The sequence below is a fragment of the Fonsecaea pedrosoi genome (genome assembly GCF_000835455.1).
Source record: "Fonsecaea pedrosoi CBS 271.37 unplaced genomic scaffold supercont1.4, whole genome shotgun sequence".
NCBI classification, from domain to species: domain Eukaryota; kingdom Fungi; phylum Ascomycota; class Eurotiomycetes; order Chaetothyriales; family Herpotrichiellaceae; genus Fonsecaea; species Fonsecaea pedrosoi.
This window is the reverse complement of record NW_013550612.1, coordinates 1932784-1956201: the sequence shown is the minus strand read 5'-3', so window position 1 is coordinate 1956201 and position 23418 is coordinate 1932784. Positions and strand designations below refer to the sequence as shown.

Here is a 23418-nt window from a genome sequence, read left to right as displayed (position 1 = left end):
TATTTCGATATTTTAGCAACAGTATTGCTCTTGTTTCACCTCTGTCCCTCTTCTTCTTCTTCCAGCTGCACCCTTCTTGTCCTCACACTTTCACGCGGAAACTAGGCTGCCGAACCAGAGGGCGAGGTTCGTATTCACATTTCAGCTGCACATCGACCAAGAGATCTAACCCTGCCTTTTGCCTCCCGTGTTCACTCGAGTTACGAAGATGTTCACTCTCGTCCATCACCGTAACGGGACTTTTGTGCAACTTAAGAATCTAATTGCACTTTCCCAACCTGGTCTTGGTTTTAGGATGAGAGTTCCAGCGGTGAAACAAGCCGAGGTGTTCAACATCTAACTTTTGTGCTCAGTGCCGCCGCAGTACGGGTCCGCGACAAGGTCTTGGAAATCGGCGTCACATGGCCGGCTTCGATTGAGGGTCTGGATTTGTTTCGTGTTGGGGAGCTAGAAGCTTGTTCATCGAAGACACGAACTCACCATAATAACTCACGAATAGTATCTACTGACGAATTCGCAGGATGTGTTGAAATACGATATGGATGTCCTGGGGACCCGCCCATCACGAATACCTGTCCGAGCAGAATCCATCCCCGACTTCTGTGTTCGAAGTTTGCGAGGGTCTAAGTTTGAGAATTGTCTTCTACGCCAGTGAGACATGTACTGTCCAAGGCCTGTACACAGACAGCAATGCATGCATGCTATACGGACGAAAACCTACTACGGATCTCGCCTTTGCACACGAGATGGGATTTTGCCAGCTTGTGGAAATGTTAAGTATGGTGCATAATATCTCCTTTTATCCTTACCGTTCCTCCACCCTTCTTGTCCTCGTCCGGATAGTACTACATAGGTTCTCTCCATACAGCAAGGACTTCTAAGAAAGATATAAACCAAGCACATCCACTCGGCAATCTTGACCATGGCAATCATAGTTCCGCACTGGGGTAACAACAAGGCCATATCCCTGTTCGTTTGGGCGTGCACCTGGCTTGCATGCCCGGCCGCTGCGAGTGACTGGTACAGCGGCGCGATTCATGTCAACGCAGGGGAATCCATCCAAGCCGCCATCAACGCCGCTCATCCTGGACAACTGATTCTCGTCGCTGCCGGAACGTACCCAGAACAGCTGACAGTCACCACCGACGGCCTCCAGCTGGTGGGCAAGGGAGCTATCCTGGTCCCTCCCGGCTCCTATGCGCAAAACACGTGTTCGGGCCTGGCCGGTCCCGACACAGAAGCCGGTATCTGTGTAACCGGGCAGGATGTCCAGCTTGCTGAGTTTGTCGTGGAGCATAGAAAGGTCATCTCGGTCGGCCGTCCCGTTCAGGACGTGGTTGTGGCGGGGTTCGAAGTCCGCGGGTTCTCTGGGCTGAATATCGCCGTGGTGGGTGGCCAGGACGTCCATGTGAAGGGGAATACACTCTACGACGGCGCGCAGTATGGGTGCTTGACGGTGGGTTCAACGAGTAGCCATATCGAGAGCAACACCGTTGCGTCATCCTCCTCCGCAACGGGTGATGACCTGCTCTTCATCGCCATCTGCATGGACGACACGTCCGACGTGCACGTCACCAAGAACCACGTCGCCGACTACTCCGTCGGACTGTGCGTGCAAACCGACGGCGCCGACGTGTCGAGCAACGACGTCACGAACGCGTGCTACGGCGCTTTTGTGGACCCGGGCGTCACCGGCGCACGCGTCGTCGGCAACCACGTCAGCGATGACAACCCGCTCTGCGCGAGCGTGCCGGGTGGTGCGCTGATCGGCATCGCCCTCCTCGGCGCTTTTGATACACAGGTCCATGCAAACCTCGTCGAGGGCCTTACGACCGGCGGAACCAACGGCAGCGCCGTGGGCATCGCCATCCTGAACGACCCCGTGACAGGGCTCGAGTCGGCAAGCAATGCCGTGACAGGCAACGTCCTTCGTGGGAATGATGTCGACATCTTCGTCGAGACCCCAGGTCAAGGAAACGTCGTCGAGGGGAATCAGTGCTCGACACCGGCTGAACTGTGTAGTTAGCACCCACAAGGAAGAACGGAGCAAAACGGGAGGTGACTTGTCGAGAAATGCTGGGAGGAAGCCAGAAGATGAATTTGTTCAATCCAGGAAATAGGCCATTTCAATACTCTGTGATATAGCTATCTATATCTCAATAGGTAGTGCCTACGGGTCCATTTTTGTTTTTAATCATCCGCCTCTGTCTCCGACCTTGGCTTGCCTTAACCTTGTGACGGGGTCGAATCGGCTCCCAGCCAACCCTAACCTTCCTCACCTGACGTAGAGATTCAGCCGAAGTTGAAAGGAACAATAATTCCGAGAAGCAAGAACCAAATCACTTCGCCTGTGAAGTCGGCTTGATCCCCAACCTCATGATGGGACTGTTGTGGAAGTTTGCGTGGTCGTGGAACGCGTCCGTCTGGGTCTTGGAGACGTCGACCTCGGTCCTGCCCCGGGTGATGACGTCGGCGTCGTACTCGTCGACGGCCTCGGCGAGCGTGGCCGCGCCGTTCTTGACCTTGATCATGGCCGAGACGAACTTTTGGCTGTCGCAGATGGCGTTGTTGGCGCCTTGGCCGCGGTCTGCCCGTAGCTTTATGGTTAGACACATATGAAATAAATGGATATTCTTGGACGCAATGGGAGATGGCATGATATCGAAGGATGAGTAAGCAAGCAAGGGGATTATTAGATCGCTTACGAAACGTCATGCTATGAGCCGCGTCGCCTGCAAGGGTGACTCTTCCTCCACGGTTGTCCCAGCCTGAGTCGGGGGGACCCCAGATCCTCAAGGGGACTACCTTAGCCTGAGTACCATTGGGGATCCATTCCACAGCCGACTTGAACGGATCGGCCCAGTCGTCCATGCGCTTCTTTAGCTCGTCGACCATGTTTGTGTCGGTGGATGCGTCCGGCGCGCTCTTGTTCTCCTTGGCCCACGTCGCGAGGATGTAGAAGACCCAGGTCTCGGGCCTCTCTAAGTCCGGCTTGTCGAGCACAAAGATACCGATGTACATGGACTTTGGATGCACGGCGACATCCACGATGGGGTGCATCATCTTGTCCATTTTCACAGCCTGTTCTGCCGTGTAGCGGAACGGGAAGTTGAGGAACGTGTAGGGCAAGACCACCGAGGTCCCCTTGTCACCCAGCATCCAGCGTCGAACCCATGAGCCGCCCCCGTCACAGCCGACCAGGACAGAGCCCGATTCTGAGGTCCCGTCGTGGAAATGGGCGATGACTCCGTTGTCGCTTAGCTCGATGTCTGTGAGGGTTTTACCGAACTAGGAAACAGGTAAGTACGCTGACGTGGGCTACCGAGACGGAAGCGGTCAACGGTATACCTTGACATTCACCCCTTTCGACCAAATAGTCCTTGTCTTTTGGATATTCAACCTTCGTACCCCCGGGAATGGAGGTTGCACTATGGTAGCGCCCGTCTGTCCATCCCGTATGATCACACTTTCAAAGCCGGCAGCTTTAGTGTCAAGACCGGGATCTGGCTGGCATTCCGATAGACGATTGTAGAGTTCGTCCGGGAGAAGCTGTGCGAGTAGAGGATGGCTCCACGCGATGGTCACCCCCCAGTTTCGATCGCGTGGTTCGCTCTCCTTGTCCACAACAACGTAGTCGATCCCGTTCTGTCATTCCCGACTCAGTCTTGTCCCAATAAAGGCAATTTACTCCATTCACATCGTGCACGTACCTTCTCAAGACCCTGTGCAAGGGCCAAACCTGACAGGCCTATATTCCTCCTTTTCGTTAGAGGCTCGCGCTTACAGAGATTTACTTGCGAGAAGATGCATAAAACGTACCGGCACCCACTATGATGACTTTCAGCGGTGGATTCATTTTTTCTGGCGTTGAGCAAGTACGAGAGTTTGATAGTTACTCGGTAAGGAGGGGGAGTCCGCGGGGGAGGTAAACAGAGGCCAACTGCGGAATGGGTGCGCAGTTCTGACTGGTTGCTTGTCGCTGAATCGACCTTCTCTCCTGCTTCCAATGGGACTTGGGGCGCACAGTATTGTCTTTAAACGTCACTCAATTCACCCTCTCTCTGCCTTGAAAATATCCCAGCAAAGAGCTATCTCGGTGGATAATGTCAGCCGCAGCGGTCTCCGTAAAAGCAACGCTGGCCAGAATCTACGCGACCCATCGAACTCAAAATTGACCCTGGAGGCCCCAAACTACCGCAACAGGTCAAGCTGCTCTCAAGCTTCAGCCTCAGCCGTTCCATGGTGCGGTTTGTAGGTCTGCCGCCTGAAAGTGTTTTGTGCTGGTCATCATTCCTACAGACACAACTGACCCCTCCTCAGATATTTTCTGACGCCTCCCATTTCCTCTACTAGGCCTTCGAAGATGACGATCATCGAACTAGCGCACATCACTCTAAAAAACGGCCTTCAAGCGACAGACCCTGAACTCAAGAAGAACCTGAAGGAAGTCAAAAGAGTGATTGAAGACTACAGCAAACTACAAACTCTTTTCTACACCCAAGTCGACGACCCTTCCGTGCTGTTTGTAGTTGGGGCCTGGAAAAACAAAGACCATCATCAGCACGGCTTCGATGGATCCCCCCAACAGGCCGAAATTCTCGAACTGATCAAAGACCAAATGGGCATTGACTGGATGCACTACATTGACGTGGACCAATCACGGATTCCGCTCGATGCCCCCGTGCTGGCCATCGTCAGGGAAAGATTCGCTAAACACGGGGTGATTAAAACGCAGTTTGACCAGGAATTCGCGTCACAGACCTCTAGTTTGGGCGGGGCGCGGTATGGAGCCATCTCGGCGTGGAATATCCCCAAGGACAATAAGGAGAGAGATGTCAGGGTCAACTTTTCGGGGTGGGAGAGTGCAGAGGAGGCCACAGCAGCGTTTGTCAACACGATTGAGCATGTCACAGGGTTTCGAGCCACACCAACCGAACTGAATTTCTTCTTTGCGAAACGGACCGAGCTGGATTGATATGGGCGTAGGTAGTGGTATACTGGGCGCAGACTTGAGGGCGAGCTTTGGATTGACGAGGTGCTTAGGACTCTTGAGTAGGAGCTCCCAGCTGTCAGCGGCGTGGTGGATCGGTATTTCTAGTGGTATCTTTGCACTGGCTAGTGATGAGGAATACGATTGCTTCACTCCTCCTCGAACTCGGAGCCGCGCAGTTTGAGCCCCTCCTTTCGTCCCCGCCTCCCCACCTATTGTGTTATTTTTGGACGCCGTTTCAATACCTACTCATGTACTCCACCACCCAATACGTTACTTGCTTAATACTTGACTCTCTACAGTGTCTGCTGCGTGAGGCCGTGTGGGGTCGGACTATTCTATGCCGGAGTGTCAAACAGAACTACTGCTCAACTCCGCATCAGTCTCAATTGAGGGTCGATGAAAGCATCAAGGATATTGGCTTGACCGGCAAGGCTATCTTTCACCTAGATTGACTATCCATACCTACCGCTACCGTCATGGCGTCGACAGTCACCACCGACAGCACAGTGACTGATGCCCTTCGCGACCTGATCTGGGCGAACCACATTCTAGACCACCATGGCGTGGTCGATGCGTACGGACATATCTCGATCCGCCATCCACATGAACCCTCGCAGTACATCATGTGTGGCTACATGGCGCCGGCACTGGTCGCCTCGCCCTCGGACTTGATCTACTACCACGTCGCCGACTCCAGCACGGTCGACCCGAACGCGAAGAAGGGATACTCGGAGCGCTTCATCCACGGCGAGATCTACAAGCGATACGCCGGCGTCAACTGCGTCATCCACTCGCACGCCGAGGAAGTCCTGCCCTACGTCGTGAGCATGGGCGTCAAGCTCAAGGCCGTCTACCACATGGCGGGCTTCTTGGGCAGCAAGGGCGTCCGGGTTTTCGACATCGACCCGCTCTACCGGGACGGGGAGCAGCGGGACATGCTGGTAAACAACTCGCGCTTCGGTGCCGCGTTGGCCGACAAGTTCGTGTCCGACCCCGCCCAAGAGACGCCCGAGGAGACGGTGGTCCTGATGCGCCGCCACGGCTTCACCTGCGTGGCCGACAACATCGTCACCGCCGTCTACCGGGCCATCTACACGCGCATCAACGCCGAGGCGCAGACCAAAGCCATGGCTATCGCCAACAACGTGCCAGGCCGCGAAGCACTCCACGACGAGGGCATGGGAGTCGGGTTCCAGGCGCTCACAGATGAGCAGGGCCAGGGGTGCGCCGCCATGAACGAAGCGTTTCAGGACAAGCCATGGAAGCTGTGGGTCAGGACGGTCGAGAGCCAGCCGCTGTACCGGAACGAGTTGAGTAAGACGTCCACGCTCTCATGAGCCTGGACTGAAAGGGGCGTGATGAGAAAATTGAAAGTGGCCCTGAGGACGAGGAAGGATCACGATAATGAAAAGTACTCTCTTGCGGTCTTTATGCCACTGACTGGATGACTGGAGGGACGTATTGATGACAGACGTCTGGGAACCGGGACAGAATACGGGATCAATGAGGCATCACCGCGATGAAACGTTCCCCCCTCGTCTCTCTTTCATTTCCAGCATGTCATGTTGCTGAAGCAAACACGCGAGTTTTGTAGCGATGGTTAAGCAAGCGACGAGGAATGAGGATGGATGGATTAATACCATTAATACCAATTGATCAGCCGGACTTAATTCTTCCTGCATGCGTAACTTTCCGAGGCCTTTCTCCCTTGCCCCTTCCCAGCAGATACCAAGAGCCCCATTCACTCACCCAGAACGTGGGATAGGAGAGTGTAAAATAGTAATAATGATTGGAAAGCACAGTCCCTGTAACCGAAGCAGCTCTCCTCGAATTTTAAGTCCCTTAGACCTCAACGCCAGCGACCCACGCAATCCCCGCTCGCACGATGCTCTCCACAACGTCCACCTCGGCCATTGTGCGCGGAGCATAGACCATTGCCCACCCTTTATCGACAAACTTGAGCGGGAACCTCAATCCCCAGCCCTTCTCGACGACGGTCTTGGCATCCGCCTCGGACAGCCAGACGTGCAGGCTCCCGTCGGAGGGATGCACATGGGCGATTTCCGTACCTAGGATCTTGTTGTCCTTGGCCTTGGCGTTGAGAGTTTCGAGGGTGGGTTTCGCGTAGATGGCGTCGGTGCTGCCGCCTTCGGTCTTGCTGGGGCGGAGGTCCAGGACGGAAGGGTTTTTAGCGGCCAACGAGGCCATCATGGACGACACCCGTTCTTCGACCCCCGGGTCCGCCGTGCCGGTCTTGTATGGCACCTGGCGCTGCGGCATAGTGCGGGCCATGATTGACGGTCTGGCGCCCTCCCGCGCCGGGATGGTCGCTGGGTCGAGATACCTGGGTCCCGCGGACGAGAGAGGCGACGGGTCGGAAAGGTCGTCCTTGCCGAACAGCAGCAGGCGGTTCAGGCGGAGCTTCGTCATGCGCCAGTACCCGGCCCAGGTGGGCGGCGTGCCTCCCGTGCCGAAGGACTTCCACGCGTGGAAATCGTTCAGCACCCACGCGAGGGACAGCGTCAGCGCGACCGCGGTCGTCGTTGCCGCAGTCTGGCGTGGTCGGGCATTGACCGCGTCGATGAATTTGTGGTACTGTGTCGCGACGGTCGAAGTAATTGACTCCATGACTCGTGTGCGCCGACGAGAGTTAGGTGTGGTGACTCGTTTCGGGGCCTTGTAACTGTCCAGTTATGTGTACGTGGAACCCGCGCTCAGGTGCTGGTGAGACGGTCTTTCGAGAGCTAACGCACAAACGCTCCTAGGAGATGAGATATGTCGGACCTCGATGCAGATCAGATTAAAGCCGTTCCGGGAAATATCGCGATCGGACAACGACGGTGACGGAGATGATGAAGGCGATATTGCAGGTTAGTGAAAGTGATGACCCTTGGAGGTTTGTCCCCCTGAATGCAATGGTAAGGTAGGTGGACCGTTTCCCCGCAAAATATTAATATCTTTCACTAGTGCTGTTCCCTCATTGGGTCTAGCGTTCAGCGCCGCTTTATTTAGCATCATTTTCCTATCGCACGCCGAGTGCTCCTTCGTTTGACCTTCCTTTTCACCTCCTCCTGTGCTCATATTCATGTCTTGGTGGAGGGACACTTGGTAGATGGTGTGGCGAGGCTAGAGAAACAGACTACTTCCTGTGCTACGCCATCTGCAGAGGAACACTCTGCAATTTCTGGTATCCATAAGTCCGACGTTAAGGCCAACTGTTCCGTTTCGTCGTCTGCCGAGGAACAGTCGAGGACATGCAGAGCGCGCTGTATCCAAGATACAAAGTGATCGGGAAGCACATTTGAGGGAAGTCTCAGCGGTTAAAGCATCACGGCCCTACCGAATGGGTTATCGACCTTAGTCATCCTTCGCTGATAACCGGAGGGCGAAAAGAAGGTATGATATTCTAGTCAACCGACCAACCACCAGTCAAAAGATACAACTTCGCAGATTGCATGGGATGTCTCATGGTGACTCTGATTCCCAACTTCGCAGTCTAGGCGTGACAATATCGGTCACCATCGCCATCGCCATCGCCTTCGCCTTCGCCTTCTACACTTCCTTTTCAGCTTTGCAGAACTAACAATCGCCAGAAATACGGACTGTCTCCTGGATTATTGTCAGGGACTCTGCTACGAAAGGACTTAATGTTCCGGATGAGTTTAAGCACGTGCAAAGTCATGGGCTCCTCGATACATCAGTCGTTGAAGCAGTACGGATCTCATCAATACAATGTTATCAACGACTCGGAGCCAACAGCAGCTTAAGGGAACTCCAGAACCAGATGCCACTCAAGACAGAACGATCCATTCTCTATATGAACCTTAAGTATCTCCAATAATGTTGTGGATTATTGTCAGAGGCTATAATATATCGGTTCCTCGGGAGATGGGGGATTGGATCTCACTGGCGCGGAGATTTCCCAAATTGGCTTATATCCCGGCAGCCACGAGTGCAGGACTTTTGTAACGACTGAGGAGCGACGACAAGCGGGCCAACCCGTGCTTTTGATAGGTTATGGGACGACCTAAACTGAGATGGACGATTATCGTGGCTACCAGTAGATCATGTTCCGAACGTATACTCGGAAACGAAAAAGTCGGATCGTGAATGAGGTTAGCCTTGTGATGATTGGGAATGATTACGTTCTGATTCGGTGTTACCGGCTCAATCTTTCCGGAAATTCTTAAGTCCTCATTTCTTTCAGTCGCAGATAATTGTCTCGTTATTTTGGTTTGGTACGGAGGCCATGAAGAGGCAAGAGAGGTGAGGAAGGAGGCTGCTCTTGGAACAAGGCTCTGCTGCATCCTCGCCAAGCACCTCCGGAGAGCCCCGCCGGTCGCTTTGTACTTTTAAGTGGAGATTCCCGGAAAAGCAGTTGCCGAAGACCGGCAATCAATGCGATGGCGAGAGACGAATTTCCCTGCTCGCTTGATATCATTTCTCTAATTCCTCTTTTTCCTTGACTACACGCCCTGCACTCCGTCAACAAAAGTCCCCAAAGCCGGCAGGCATGTCCGGTTCAGTATCAAGAGGTCTGGTGCGCGCCCTGCGCCAGACCAAAAGACCTTCAACACCTCGGTCGCAAGCCAGACAGTGCCAACCTCTGCGGCCCTTGTTTGAGCCCACGCGAAACTTCTCCGTCACGAGTCGACGACGAGAGGACCCCAGCGAACCCCATCGCAATGTCAAATACACGACCGACATGTATCCCACTCTCAAACGAGACCCACGGTTCGCTGAAATCACGCCCGATCATATCCAGTTCTTCAAGTCTGCCCTTGGCGACGATGCTGCGGTCATTGATGGAGTGACCACCGATGCTTCAGATGACCTGGAGGCTTTCAACACCGATTGGATGAGGAAATACAGAGGCCATACCAAACTCGTCTTGAGACCCAAGAGCACAGAAGAAGTCAGCAAAATACTCAAATATTGTAATGACAATAAGCTGGCTGTGGTACCCCAAGGTGGAAACTCGGGGCTGGTTGGCGGCAGTGTGCCGGTCTTTGACGAAATTGTCATCTCAGTCTCCCGAATGAACAAAATCCGCAGTTTCGACGACATCAGCGGCATCCTGGTGGTCGATGCTGGCGTTATACTCGAAGTAGCCGACAATTACCTTGCCGAGCATAACCATCTCTTTCCCCTTGACCTTGGTGCCAAAGGATCCGCCCAGATAGGTGGAAACGTTGCGACCAATGCCGGAGGGCTGAGACTGCTACGTTACGGTTCGTTACACGGCAATGTTCTTGGAATCGAGGCAGTACTACCGGACGGCACTGTTGTCGACGATCTTGGTACTCTGCGGAAAAACAACACGGGCTACGACTTGAAGCAACTCTTCATTGGCGGAGAGGGGACGATCGGAGTCATCACAGGCGTGTCGGTGGTGTGCCCTCAGAGGTGCAAAGCAGTCAACGTGGCATATTTCGGACTCTCTTCGTTCGAGAATGTCCAAAAGGCTTACAAGGAAGCAAAGGTCCAGCTTGGAGAAATTCTGTCTGCCTTTGAACTCATGGATGCTCGAAGTCAGGGCTTCGTTCACCAAGTCACCGGCAAACAAAGACCATTGGAAGGTGACCATCCCTTCTATTGCTTGATTGAAACCAGTGGTTCCAATACAGAACACGACAGTGAAAAGCTGGAAAAGTTCTTGGAATACGTTATGAGTGAAGAGATTGTCTCGGACGGTGTCCTCGCCCAGGACGAGACACAGGCTAAATCTCTCTGGGCATGGCGAGAGGGCATCACCGAGGCCATTGGCCACTTTGGCGGGACTTACAAATACGACCTTTCGATCCCGATTCAAGAACTGTACCAACTCGTGGAAGACACGAGAGATAGACTCACTTCGAAAGGTTTGGTAGGTGATGACGACTCTTTCCCCGCGATTGCTGTGGTCGGCTATGGACATATGGGTGACGCGAATCTGCACTTGAATATCCCCGTACGCAAATATACAAAAGAAGTCGAAGAAGCGATAGAACCGTGGGTGTATGAATGGATCCAAAAACGCAACGGAAGCATCAGCGCGGAACATGGCCTAGGCATCGCCAAAAAGAAATACATCGGATACAGCCGAAGTGAGACGATGATCAAGCTAATGAAGCAGATCAAGGATCTTTACGATCCCAACGGAATTATGAATCCGTACAAGTATATATAAAATGGGAAGAGACGTCGCGTCATATTTCGAGGCTCCTGCGCCCGGCTCCTTGTTTCTCTGTGAGAGTTTCGTGTCATCTTGCATCCTATTTGTCTCTTCCCATCTACGAGGTACAGCCTGACCACTCAAGGAGGGATCTACGGCCAAGCAAACCGCAGTTTATCGTTCTGATGGAGGAATCCATGCGGGGAAATGGGCTGACACATTCGGTATATTGGATTGCCTTGGCCGAGGCAAGATGCAGTTCTCCAATTCACAGAGCCGGAGAAGAGGAAACACAAAGCCACGGAATAATAACACTAATATTAGAGATGGGAAGGCTGACGTTCGCGTCGAAGTCGAGTCTTCGCCTCGTCTGTGGTTTTTTATATGAGCCTTGTCTTCCCTCCGTCCCAGGGCCACACTGACTGCTTCGCTTCCTAAGCGCGCCCCCCCCCCCCTCTTCCCCTGGCGGTCTCTCGTGATATTACAAAGATTCTCGCTGTCCGCGAACATGGTCTCCCCTGAACGGCTGAAGGAAGTATGGGTCCCACTGTCGGACGAGTATGCGTACAAGAAGCGCAAATTGCGCGTCGCCACGATCGGCGCTGGCTTCTCGGGGTTGATCTTCGCGCACAAGATCCAGCATGAGCAGCCCGAGCTGCAGGAATTTGTGGATCATGTCATCTTCGAGGCCAACGACGATGTCGGCGGCACGTGGAAGGCCAACACGTACCCGGGCGTGCAGTGCGACGTGCCGGCCCATATCTATGTCAGTCTACCATCTATCTCTACCTCTTCTCCTTTGCGGGGTTTGTCTGATGTGGCGGACGAGGTAATTGATTTCTTTCTTGGACCTAGGCTTTCCCCTTTGATCCGAATCCCGACTGGTCAAAGTTCTATGCCGATGGGCCGGAGATTCTGGAGTATATCCAGCGGACGGTCAAGAAGTGGAATCTCAATCGAGACATTCAGTTCAATACGCGCGTCGTTGCTCTCGAGTGGCTGGAAGAGGAGGGGAAGTGGAAGATCCGTGTCCGGAAGGACGGACAGGAGGAAAGGGATGAGTTCGCCGACGTCCTCGTCTCAGCTCAGGGCTTTCTCAGGTGAGTGTGTTTTTTCCTGCTACTCCGTGCAGACAGAGATACCAGCCAGAGTCTTTCTTGTTCGATATTTGCCACCTATCAATGCTGATACACTCTCATTTCTGTCTCCGCGCACCAGCCAATGGAAATGGCCAGATATACCCGGCATTGAGACGTTCAAGGGCCACAAAGTCCACTCAGCAGCCTGGGATCACTCCTTCGACTACTCGCACAAACGAATTGGAATCATCGGAAACGGATCGTCCGCTATCCAGATTTTGCCACAGATGGCCAAGTTGCCGGGCACCCAGGTGGTGAGCTTTCAGAGGGGAGCCACCTGGATCACTCAGAGTCTGGGCGAGGCGCTCGGTGTCGGTGGCGGTGGGCAACCCGACGACGAGGGCGCCGAGGATCAGGAGATGGCGAATGGCGACGAAGGTGTTGATATGACGGAAGTCGGTGAAGAGGTAGGGAGCAAGTTTAACCCTGGATACACCAAGGCCGACAAAAGGCGGTTCCGAAATCCTGCAAAACACAAGGCATATCGGAAGATGCTGCAACATGGCATGAACAAAGGATTCAGGCTGGTAAGTCGATCCCCAAATCAATCCGCTTTTTCTTCAGAAGCTCTGTCTGATATTGATTTGCCTTTGGTAACGGCGAACAGTTCCGCAAAGGTTCTGTCCAAAACGCCAAATCCACCCAAGTCACAGTTGAGCGCATGCGAGCAGCATTGAACAACAACCCAGAACTCTGCGAGAAGCTCATCCCCAACTGGACGCTCGGTTGCCGCCGCTTGACCCCTGGCGAAGGCTACCTAGAATCCTTCCTATTGCCAACGGTGTCATTGGAGAAATCGTCCATCGCGCGCATCACCGAGACGGGCATCGAGACGGAATCCGGCACGCACTACGACCTGGACGTGATCGTGTGCGCCACGGGGTTCGACGTATCGCACATCCCGCACTACCCCGTGACGGGGCGCAACGGGATGACGCTGGCGGAGAAGTGGAAAGACGAGCCCGAGAGCTACCTGAGCGTGGCGTGTCCGGATTTCCCAAACTACTTCATCTTCACGGGGCCTAATGCCACCGTCGGCCACGGCACGCTCATCACCAGCATGACCTGGACGGCCGAGTACATTGTCAAGTGGCTGCACAAGATCGCTGGTGAGGACATCCACTCAGCGGCACCCCGGCAGGACGCCACCGACGAGTTCGTCACCTACGGCGACGAGATCCAGCAGACCCTCACCTGGACGGGCGGCTGCAAGAGCTGGTACAAGAAGAACCGCGTCGACGGCCGCGTCACCGCCACCTGGCCCGGCAGCGCCCTGCTCTACCGCGAGGTAATACTGCGCGAAATCCGCGGCGAGGACTGGGACGTGCGCTACCGCTCGCGGAACCGTTGGCGTGGCATCCTGGGTAACGGCTTCACCAGGCTCGAGATCGATGCTGAGGAGAAGGAGCAGCATGGCGAGTCGGTCGATCTGGCCTTTTATGTTGCTCGTTGATTCCGTCGGTAAATAGGGGACTTAGTCCATTGGAGACCCAGACTCTTCTTGATCCAAGATAACGCAATTACTCGTACACAAGATTACCACCGTCTCTCCTTGCCCTTGCCTTTCCCTTTGTCCCTCTCCCGATCTTTATCTCTGTCGCGGCTCTTTCCCATCTTCAACTCCTTCTCCTTCTCGCGCGGGTCAATGACCACCAGTTCCTCTTCGTTCTTCCTCTTCCAGTTCAGGTCCTTACCGAGCCGGTCTTTGGCGAACGACAACGAGTGGCTCATCCACTGCGAATCGTCCTCGGACTCGTCGGCCTCGGCGTTGGTCGGGTCGTCCCATTTCGAACACGATTGGCAGTTTGCGATGAAATGCAGGTCGCACAAGACCGCTTCTTCGTCTTCTTCCCCTCCGCCGTCATCGCGTTTCGATGGGGGCGGATCGGCCACTGGTTCTAGGGTTTCCGTAGAGGAGCTGTTGTCTTTGCGATCTTTGTGGCCATTGGCGGGCTTGGAGGAGTGAGCTGCTTTACCCTGTGCATCGGCTGACTCCAGCCGTGCTTTGAATGCGTTTAGCATCTTGAGCGCTTTAGCTTCGTCATGCGCATTGGATTCGCCTGGACGAGGCCGTTTGCGACCTCTCGTGCTTGTTGCCGGGATCAACAATTCTAACGCTGACTTCTTGGTCTTGGAGCCATTGGCATTGTTGTCCACATTCCGGCGCATGGACGCTTTCAAGGCAGCGATCTCGGCTTCTAGTGCAGAAGTTTTGGACGCTGCCGGTTGTTCTTCCGGCGTGGGAGATCGAGACGGCGATTCTGGATCCCGCAGAGGGAGTTGAGTCAGTGGGTCGTGGAATGATGGCTTCCGCCGCTGTACCGGCGACGGAGATTTTGTTGAACCTGCGACACTTGCTTTGCGCTTTTGCGGAACTGTGGGTGAAGGTGATCTTCGTTGTGGTTTCTCGAGCGACTGAGCTTTAGACGCTGTGCCGTTCGCCTTTGGCTTTGGCTTCGATTCAGGCACATCATCACTATCGATTAAGGCCGGGTTAAATTTAGGTTTCCTTGGTCGCACAGCGACTGGACCGACATCGTCCTCGCCTTCATCCCCGGCAAAGCTGAGCAGCGTCTTCCCACCCTTCTTTTTCGCAGCCTTTTTCTTTGCAGGAGCTTCGACAGTGCGTTCTGCAACCTTGTTCCTTTTCCGCATTTTCTGCCATGCGTCACCTTTTGGCATCTCGATGATTTCAACCCTGAGAATCTTCTCGGGATACATTGGTCTCTCACTGCCCTCCAGCAGCTCGCCTTCCGCGATTTTGACCACGTTGTAAATGCCGTCGCCCTCGATCCGGCCAAACATGGTGCACTTGCCGTCTAGTTGAGCCCTACAATCTCCGAGCGTGATGAAGAACTGACTGCCATATCCCGCGCCGTCCCCGGTGCCTTTCGCCATACCAACCAGCCCCCTCCTGTTGAACCGCAGCCTGCTGTGGATTTCATCTCCAAAATTAATCTTCTCTCCCTCTTCCCTGCCCATCAGCCGTGCCCAGTCTTCATCATATCGCTCAAATTCCCTGTCCTCGTATATGTGTTGTCCACCTTCGCCAGTGCCGGTGGGGTCGCCCGTCTGAATGACGAAGCCTGGGGAGACACGATGGAAGATGTTGTTGTTGTAGTCCTCGTCGAGAACGTGCTGCAGGAAGTTCCTGCATGTCAGGGGCGTTTGGCTCGCGAACAAAGATATTGTGAGGGGCCCAGCGGTGGTATGGACAAGAACTGAGGCAGTTGGAGGGGGTTCGGTCGTGTAATGCGAAGACATGGCGGCGTGTTATATGGAGAGGGTCGTCTTATCTGAGTCGCTGCATTGTAGAACCGAAGACTGGGCTTCTGTACAAGGTAAAAGTGCCTGGGTTGTTTCCCAGCCTTCAAGGTCGAGGTGCATCTGGAAAATACGTCAAGGTCACAAACATGTTTACACTGTTTGCTGCATTTGCTTTCTCGGGGGGTTTCTTATGCTTGGCGAGTTTGTCCCCTTTCCTAAACTATACGATCTAAAAATGGATCATAAGTCTGTTCGAGATCTTCTGGTGAAGATTCTCCTCATATTCGGCGATCATTGATCTTATGTAGGAGCTTCTTGTTGACCCTAAGTTACTTATCTCGTAAGGAAGCTCGTTTCTACGTTCCAGGGTCACGTCGTGGTATATGACAATGGTGACAGACCCCGTTGCGCTGAAAATGCACATGGTATGATGGACAGCATGGTCCTGGGATAACCAAGATCAGCCTATCCAAAGTTTGGAGTCCAGACGTTTGATGAGTGAATTAAGCTTCTTTCAGTCAATACTAAAACGGAGAGAGTAGGGATTCCCAATTCCATTTCAGTCGTCAGCAATCGTACTCGACCCTCCGCCCTCAATCTCACTCAGCACCCTCGTCCCCAATACATTGCCATTGGCATCCTCATATATAGCAGCGATGGAGCTAAAGCCGTTGAATGGTGTGTACGAATACTCCAACTCCTTTGCGTTTTCCCCGTTGAAAAGGACGGCCCGCTCGTGCCCCGTAAAGGTCATGTCATGCCAGAACGATCCGACCACCTGGGACGAGAAGACGGATCCATCGTTATGGAGTTTCTGATCGACGATGTTGCCGGCCTGGTCGAGGATTCGATTTGTGTGCGTGTTGCCACTGTAGTCGTTGATTGAATAGAGGATACCCTCATCGAGAAGCGCGGAGCGGGCAGACAGGCCGCTCGTTGACGACGATGGGCTACTGCTGCTCGTGCTGCTACCGCCTAGAGCACCGCCGACCAGGTTGCCGACATCAGACCCCAGAGTAGCAATCACAGGGTTCAGGTCGATCGAGTTGAGTGTGTCGTTGATCATCAACACCAGATTCTCCAGCCGTGCCTCGAGTTCGACCTTCGCGGACACGTTCTGAATGGTCAACTGCACGGAGTTGATGCTCAGATCGACACCAGCATTGAATTGAAGGAGGGAGAGTACTTGGGCATCGATGTTGATTTTCGCGGATAGGTTCTTCACGGTGATGTCGATCTCGCCGACTGAGACGCTGGCATTGAGAAAGACGTCGGGTGGAGGACTAGTGTTGGTAACGGCACCATTCGAAGTGTCGGTCTCCTCGGTCTCGTAGACGGCAGATTCAGTGTCGTTGCCGGTCACGCTGAGCGAGTAGCCGGTATAGCCATCGCTGGACGAGACTGACTGGGAAGAACTGAATCGGACGAGTGCGAGCAGCAACGAGCAGAAGAGTGTGAGAATCATGACAATGAGCACGGCAAAGTGGCTAGAGGGGCGTCATGAAGGGAATAGAGACGATACTCGAAGTTGGAGAGACCCGACGCTGCTATTCAAAGAGTTACAGAAGTTGTTAGGAAGTCTATCGAGTACCTCGATCTGTATACAAACACCTGCAGCAAACCCTTTGGACGAGTCAATTTCCACGCCCACTCCGTCTTTGAATTTCTCGAGGGTCACTTTGGCCATCCCATTTGGCATTTCCAGAAGCCGATTCGAGCGGACATGGGAAAAGTCCTGTTTTCGCATGGGCTAGTCCAGGGGAAACCATGGCTGTCCCACACCTGCAATCTCGGCAGATCAGCCCTATACCACAATGGACCGTTGAAACATGGAGAGCCATGCGCAAAACCGGTTGGAGACGGCGCCATCTACAGGGATCTGCGCAGATCATCCACACATCTTTGGTCCAGTGTAAGACTCGTCCAGCCGACGCGTCCCAAGGGATCGAATAATTTTTCTCCTGGACATGGGAGATTTCGCGATTTAGCGATACTTTTGCTCGAGAAATTGGCCATGCGCCAGAATCGTCGGAGTTTCTCCATGAAAGAGGGAAAGAAAGTTGGTAGGTTCGATGATATAGAGGATGGGATGGCCGTCGATTCCTGCCTCTCCCTCTCCCTCCTCTACCGTCAGATGAGAACATAATGGCGCGCTCAATATTTCGGCTTCTCACGCTCTTCTCCTCGCTTCTGTTGAACCAGCAGATCCTGGCACAGACGACCACCTTGTCGACGCCGCAGGGGACTGTCAGCCCAACCTCATCGTCGAATTCGCCGACCCTGACGCCGAGTCCAGCTTCTGCCTCCTCCACTCCTCCGGACGTCTACCTAAACGTACCAACACTCTCCGTTGGTCGGATTGAGCTCGACGTCGACGACCTCCGGGCAGACATCAATCTGAATGCCCAGGTGGCGTCCCTTGTCACGCTGAATGCCGGTGTCGCGCTGTCCATTCAAGAAGTCAACCTCACCATTTCCGACGTCGATGCCCAGCTTGAATTGATCGTCCGTCTGGGCCATCTCGTCGACATTGTGAACCGAGTCTTTGAATCCTTGGACCTCAACCCTCTCTTGATCTCCGCCATCAACAACGTCACCTCATTGCTCGAGCCCATTGTAGGCGCGGTAGACGGCCTCCTTGGCTCCATCACCCAAGGTGGAACGACGCTGTCATTCTTGATCGACAACCTCGGCAACATCGTCCAGGAGGTCGGCGGCGTCAGCACCATTGTCGGAAATTACCTCACCAACATGACCGACACGGGTGTCAGTCAGACCCTCTCCGGCGGTCTTGTCGAGAAGACATTTTCATATGCTCCGCTCAATGCGCTGGTCGACATTGTCTTCAACTCAGCCGGGCAAGTTGTCCAGGCGTCCGTTCAGAAGCAGAGTGGGGGTGGCGGCACAACAAGTTCGACGTCAGCGGCCAGCACCACGCCGACTCCGTCATCATCCACCAGCAGGTAGCAATCACAGTCGCAGTCGCAGAGCGCCGGGCCACAGACACAGCCGACTAAGACGACAAGAACGAGAAAATCAGTGGTCCCGAGGCCGACGAGACAGCCCGGTCGAGGTGGCCATCCGTTCTGATTTGGTGCGGTGACTGGTATAGGGAGCTCTTAATGTCGTATCTTTTGACCAGGAGAGGGGATAAACGACTGTAAAGTTCCTGTTCCTGGGCAATACCCTGACGAGAGTTGCACTCGAACGGAGTACCTAGAAGTCGGTTCCCTCGTACTTTGTCAGACACGTCGGGGTATCCACATGCACCATTTATATAGTTTGACCGCATAATATATTACGGGGTACATAGAGCGAACAAAGCTTAGCTCCTACATGCTCTCTCCAATATTCTATTTTCTGCATTGTTCCCAGGGACCTACCGACTTGTATACCTAGATAGCGAATCTATCTACCGTAGTACCTTACCACACTTCCCCTCCCTGCTTGTCGATACAATTATACTGGGGCATCAAAGACAAAGCCGGAGTTTCATATTCGTCGACTGAGCTCTTTCGATGATATTCTGCCCTCTTCTCAAAGAACCATACATGCACTCGGACCCTAATCCAGAGTTACTTCCACCCCCTCCAACGGCCGACTGGTCTTCCACTCGTCCAGCTCGCGCAGAAAATCAAGAAATCCTTTGGACCAGAACCCGGCTCGGGCAAAGTTCTTGAGGGTCTCGGGACTCTCCTGCGCCTTGCGCATCAAGTCTCCCTCCCGGTTGAAGTAGCTGGGCAGACAGTCGGCGGCGGCGGTGAAGGCGATGGCGCCCGCGGCGATCTTCTGGCTCCACGCTTCTTCGGCCTCGACGGTCGGCTCGATCGTGAAGGCCCGGGAACCCCCGTGGACGCGGGCCGCGCGTTGCAGGATCCAGGCAATGTGCTGGGCGACGTGGTCGACCGTTAGAGATTGGCTGGGGATGCCGCCGATCTGCGACAGGCCCGGGAAGAACAGGTTGGGGAAGCCGTTGCTGATGCAGCCGTGCAGGGTGGCGAGACGGTGGGCCCATTTGTCGTCAAGGTCAACGCCGTTCCGGCCCGTGACTTTGACCGAGGAGCGTCCCGCAGGGCTCATGCCGATGGCGATGTCGTAGCCGGTGCTGAAGATGATGACGTCGACCGGGTATTCCTTGCCGTCAGAATACACGCCGTTCTCGGTGAGTGTGTCGATGCCGCGGCCGTCGGTGTGGACAAGTTTGACGTTGGGCTCGTTGAACGACTGGAGATACTCGTCGTGGAAGCAAGGTCGCTTACACCAACTGGGATACCATGCCTTGAGATCGGCGGCGGTTGCTTTGTCTTTCACAATCTCATCCACCCGAGCTCGGACCCGCTCCTGCCGCGGCAGGTCGACGGCATGTAACCGTCCCACATAGGCCTCGACCTGTTCAGGCGAGGTGGGCGCGTCCTCGCAGCCCACCATGGCCGTGTACGATCTGAAATGGGTCCAGCCATCGTCGACGAGGTTCATTTCTGGTAGCGGACCCAGACTGAAGAAGCTGGCAAAGTTAAGAAGGCGTTCTTCCTGCCAACCCTTTACGCTTCGGACTTTTTCTTCCCACCAGGTCGGATCGGTGGCGCACTGACCCCGGACGTCTACACCGGAGGGTGTCCTTTGAAACACGTAGAGCTGCTTCGCCCATTTCGCCAGCTCGGGCACCACTTGGATAGCTGTGGCGCCCGTGCCGATGATAGCCACTGACTTGTCACGTAGGTTAGTGAGGTCTGGCTTCTCTTCCGTACCACCGGTATACTTGTAGTCCCATCTCGCCGTGTGGAACATGTGGCCTTTGTAGGCTTCCAGGTTCCTGAGTCGTGGAACTTTCGGCAGGTTGACGGGGCCTCCGGCGAGGACGACGAAGCGAGAGTGGACGGTTATTTCTCTTCCCACCTCCCCGTTCTTGGTGGAGACAACTTTCGTGGTCCATCGTTTGGTGGATTCATCCCATGTGGTACTGTCCAATCTGGCCTGGAAGAGTGCCTTGTCGACCAAGTCGTAACGCTCCGCCATTCTCTCCGCGTGTCTCCGTAGTTCGGGGCTGTAAGAGTATTTGTGCTTGGGCATGTAATCCAGCTCTTCCAACAGCGGGAGATAGATGTAACTTTCTACGTCGCACATGAGTCCGGGATACCTAGCGATTGTGATCAGAATGACAAAGCCCATGTCATTCCCCCCAAGGGGCAAAGAAAGAGGGGCCAAGTGTGCTACCTGTTGAACCACCAAGTGCCTCCGAATCCACCAGCAGAGTCTACTAACCGGATATCATTTGCGTCGACTCCGATCTGTCTCAGACGGGCGGCCATGGAGAGGCCGGCGTATCCTGCCCCTAGGATGAGGAATTCGTGGTAGGACCCATCTTTTACCGAGTCACGACCCGGGTCTGGGAGACTGTCGTCCACCCAGATGTCCTTGAAGAATTCCCGGTACGACTCGGCCAGCGGGGAGAATACATATTGGGACTGGCCATCAGACCGGATACGCTTTGAGTGTTCAACCCTGTATTTCTCTAGGACGGCCTCAGCTCCCGGGTCTTTGAGGTGGATGCCATTGGTGAGCGACGCAGGCACTGCCGGCACCGGTGCAATCGAGGTCATTGTCGCAAGCGATATGTTCTGCACAAGTTGCGTGATCTTGAATGTGTGATATCCCAAACGGCTTGATTCCTCCTGCCAGTAACGGTAGGAATTGGCGACCTTCCAGGCCTCTCTGTTCACCTGCTATTGCTCGAATGCTATCTTAGAAATTAGTCAAAGGGTTCACACAGTGCTAAGCAGGGTTATATTTCAACCATGTACATGTCCTAATATGGTATCATCTTTATATCAGCATATGGGTAAGTCATCGGGCCGAGGCTTTAGATATTCAGTCGTTGCTACCAATTATTGAGAGCAGACATGAGGCTTGGTCTACGTCTTTCAGAGTGCTTCACCACCAAGACCTCGGTTGGTGCGATATGAGACTTTTACTCTTTGGCGGCTTGCTGAGGGGTTGAGATGGTACGGATACTGCGTAGGCCACCCTTTTCATTCTTGAGAATGAGGTAATCCGAGGGATAGTAATGCAAAAAGACACATTATCCGCGCTTTCATCCTGGACTTGGATTGTTGCCGATGTCTTGCTCCTCTGGTCACGATAGCCGGGAGGCTCATGAGTCCTCGGGGAGGAGCTGAAACGACGAGAAACAGTTGTCACGGTTTGGAAGGTCTTGTTGACAAGGCTCTTTCCTTTTGTTTTTCGGTGGAGGTTGATGGTACATGGTTCCATGAAGGAGGAACGAGAGAAACGAGAAAATTAACAGAGGTATATGAAAGGAGATTGAAATCAAAATCTCCATATAGAATGGATATGCATACTTATGAACCACTGTCAAACGCCAGGGGCACTGATGGACGTTTCAACAGAGATTCCTACACGGAGTCGCAGTCATGGGGTCAGTCGAGTAGAAGATAGCTATACAACATCAGAACAGTGACAGATCCTCCTGCCGACGTCCTTCATTTTCCCAGATTCCCTTTTTCTGTCTCCCTTCGTCTCTTGTAATACGATTTCAATATGATTCTGATGATTTTGGCCCCCGGGGACTCATTTCCCACCTCTCGACACATTACAGATCCAGGACACAAGGTCCCACGAGTCTGAAATTGTCGCTCAGTCTGTTTCTTCTCCTGATTTCTCGTCACCGCTTGACGCAGTCTTCTCGTACGATACATTGTGGAGTGGAGCCACCACAACATTGGTCATTTTGTCGTCCACATTGGGAACGAAGAAGTTGCAGATCAAACCCGACCCACTGAAGACTAGAGCTACGAAGAAGATGGTCCTGAAAGCAGACATGGCCGCCAGCTTGTAGGCGTCTGTACCGATCGCGTTGATGGTCGCATTAGTTCCGGGGACAGAGTCGAGTTGTTCGGCAGAATAACCCGTCAGCCAGTCGGGAATGCTGCTCGCCGGTAGACCTGCTGTGATGAGAGCGACTGGTACTCGTCCAGAGACTTCCTCAGTGAGCTGATTCGTGACAATGGCAACGAAGATGGTCGAGGCCAAGGCTCCCACAAGTCCGCGCACGGAGCCCGCCACTCCGAACGCGACACCAATGTCTGTTGGTCGTCGACTTCAATTGTCGACATGGTGAACGTCACAGCCTCGTTCCATGCCACACTGATGGAGCCCAAGAGCGCAAACACCAATGCACGAGCCTCGTCTTCGAGCGAGCGCGTGGCAATCACTGGAGAGATAGGTCAGACAACGAAGATAGAAATACCAGGATTGGATTCACAGGCGTAGAACAAGGCCCCCACAGACATGGACACCAGTACCTGGATTTTTGTATGTGTCAGCCACCTAATAAAGGCAGATGAAATCATGAGGCCACCTGCAAAGCCACCACCAACCACGGTGAAAAGCCATGCTCGAGTCATAAAATCGGCCGGCCGGAACACCATAGTCACCATCATCGGCCAGATGATGTTCAGAGCGTAGTACTGTGACGCTCCCAGCGATGCTGACAAAACGCCTGCCGTGTATGTGGTCTTGCGGAAGAGCCTCATGGGGACCAGTGGTTCTGTCAATGACGCAGTGCACTCCCAAACGACGAAAGCCACCAGTGTGAAACTACCCACCACGATGGTCGCAATGACATGTGCCGATTTCCATGGGTAGACCGAACCCCCACCCCAACAGATTCCGATGAGAAAGATGACGAGGCCGCCAGCAGACAGGACGGAGCCGACATAGTCAAAGTTTTTGATGAAGAATCCAAGGGTGTCCCGCTCATGTTTCTCGCGGAATGTTCGAGGTTTGTAGAACAGGAATATGCACAGGGGGGATACAGCGTTCGATGCCAGCATGACATAGAACAT

General features: G+C 53.9%; 12 protein-coding genes across 12 annotated transcripts; 6 read left to right on the top strand and 6 right to left on the bottom strand.

Annotated features, from left to right (window-relative positions):
- Positions 1-922: 922 nt before the first annotated feature.
- Z517_06509 (uncharacterized protein) lies at positions 923-2026 on the top strand (the record flags this gene model as incomplete). Its single annotated transcript, XM_013428248.1, has 1 exon — positions 923-2026. The coding sequence occupies one exon, from the start codon at positions 923-925 to the stop codon at positions 2024-2026; it is 1104 nt and encodes a 367-aa protein (XP_013283702.1).
- A 313-nt stretch (positions 2027-2339) lies between these two features.
- Z517_06508 (uncharacterized protein) lies at positions 2340-3856 on the bottom strand (the record flags this gene model as incomplete). The annotated part of the gene is made up of 5 exons (XM_013428247.1): positions 2340-2587; positions 2706-3288; positions 3349-3645; positions 3711-3748; positions 3820-3856. The coding sequence occupies 5 exons, from the start codon at positions 3854-3856 to the stop codon at positions 2340-2342; spliced, it is 1203 nt and encodes a 400-aa protein (XP_013283701.1).
- Positions 3857-4363: 507 nt separating this feature from the next.
- On the top strand, positions 4364-4975 carry Z517_06507 (uncharacterized protein; the record flags this gene model as incomplete). The annotated part of the gene is made up of 1 exon (XM_013428246.1): positions 4364-4975. One exon carries the CDS (start codon positions 4364-4366, stop codon positions 4973-4975), a length of 612 nt encoding a protein of 203 aa, XP_013283700.1.
- Positions 4976-5469: 494 nt separating this feature from the next.
- Z517_06506 (uncharacterized protein) lies at positions 5470-6330 on the top strand (the record flags this gene model as incomplete). Its single annotated transcript, XM_013428245.1, has 1 exon — positions 5470-6330. One exon carries the CDS (start codon positions 5470-5472, stop codon positions 6328-6330), a length of 861 nt encoding a protein of 286 aa, XP_013283699.1.
- Positions 6331-6835: 505 nt separating this feature from the next.
- On the bottom strand, positions 6836-7621 carry Z517_06505 (uncharacterized protein; the record flags this gene model as incomplete). The annotated part of the gene is made up of 1 exon (XM_013428244.1): positions 6836-7621. One exon carries the CDS (start codon positions 7619-7621, stop codon positions 6836-6838), a length of 786 nt encoding a protein of 261 aa, XP_013283698.1.
- Positions 7622-9506: 1885 nt separating this feature from the next.
- Positions 9507-11162, top strand: Z517_06504 (uncharacterized protein; the record flags this gene model as incomplete). The annotated part of the gene is made up of 1 exon (XM_013428243.1): positions 9507-11162. One exon carries the CDS (start codon positions 9507-9509, stop codon positions 11160-11162), a length of 1656 nt encoding a protein of 551 aa, XP_013283697.1.
- Positions 11163-11655: 493 nt separating this feature from the next.
- On the top strand, positions 11656-13739 carry Z517_06503 (uncharacterized protein; the record flags this gene model as incomplete). The annotated part of the gene is made up of 5 exons (XM_013428242.1): positions 11656-11913; positions 12003-12247; positions 12366-12607; positions 12692-12813; positions 12894-13739. 5 exons carry the CDS (start codon positions 11656-11658, stop codon positions 13737-13739), a joined length of 1713 nt encoding a protein of 570 aa, XP_013283696.1.
- Positions 13740-13822: 83 nt separating this feature from the next.
- Positions 13823-15550, bottom strand: Z517_06502 (uncharacterized protein; the record flags this gene model as incomplete). The annotated part of the gene is made up of 1 exon (XM_013428241.1): positions 13823-15550. One exon carries the CDS (start codon positions 15548-15550, stop codon positions 13823-13825), a length of 1728 nt encoding a protein of 575 aa, XP_013283695.1.
- Positions 15551-16112: 562 nt separating this feature from the next.
- Positions 16113-17018, bottom strand: Z517_06501 (uncharacterized protein; the record flags this gene model as incomplete). The annotated part of the gene is made up of 1 exon (XM_013428240.1): positions 16113-17018. The coding sequence occupies one exon, from the start codon at positions 17016-17018 to the stop codon at positions 16113-16115; it is 906 nt and encodes a 301-aa protein (XP_013283694.1).
- A 680-nt stretch (positions 17019-17698) lies between these two features.
- Z517_06500 (uncharacterized protein) lies at positions 17699-18520 on the top strand (the record flags this gene model as incomplete). The annotated part of the gene is made up of 1 exon (XM_013428239.1): positions 17699-18520. One exon carries the CDS (start codon positions 17699-17701, stop codon positions 18518-18520), a length of 822 nt encoding a protein of 273 aa, XP_013283693.1.
- A 597-nt stretch (positions 18521-19117) lies between these two features.
- Z517_06499 (uncharacterized protein) lies at positions 19118-21153 on the bottom strand (the record flags this gene model as incomplete). Its single annotated transcript, XM_013428238.1, has 2 exons — positions 19118-20690; positions 20768-21153. 2 exons carry the CDS (start codon positions 21151-21153, stop codon positions 19118-19120), a joined length of 1959 nt encoding a protein of 652 aa, XP_013283692.1.
- A 1054-nt stretch (positions 21154-22207) lies between these two features.
- Positions 22208-23418, bottom strand: Z517_06498 (uncharacterized protein; the record flags this gene model as incomplete). Its single annotated transcript, XM_013428237.1, has 3 exons — positions 22208-22656; positions 22719-22784; positions 22836-23418. The coding sequence occupies 3 exons, from the start codon at positions 23416-23418 to the stop codon at positions 22208-22210; spliced, it is 1098 nt and encodes a 365-aa protein (XP_013283691.1).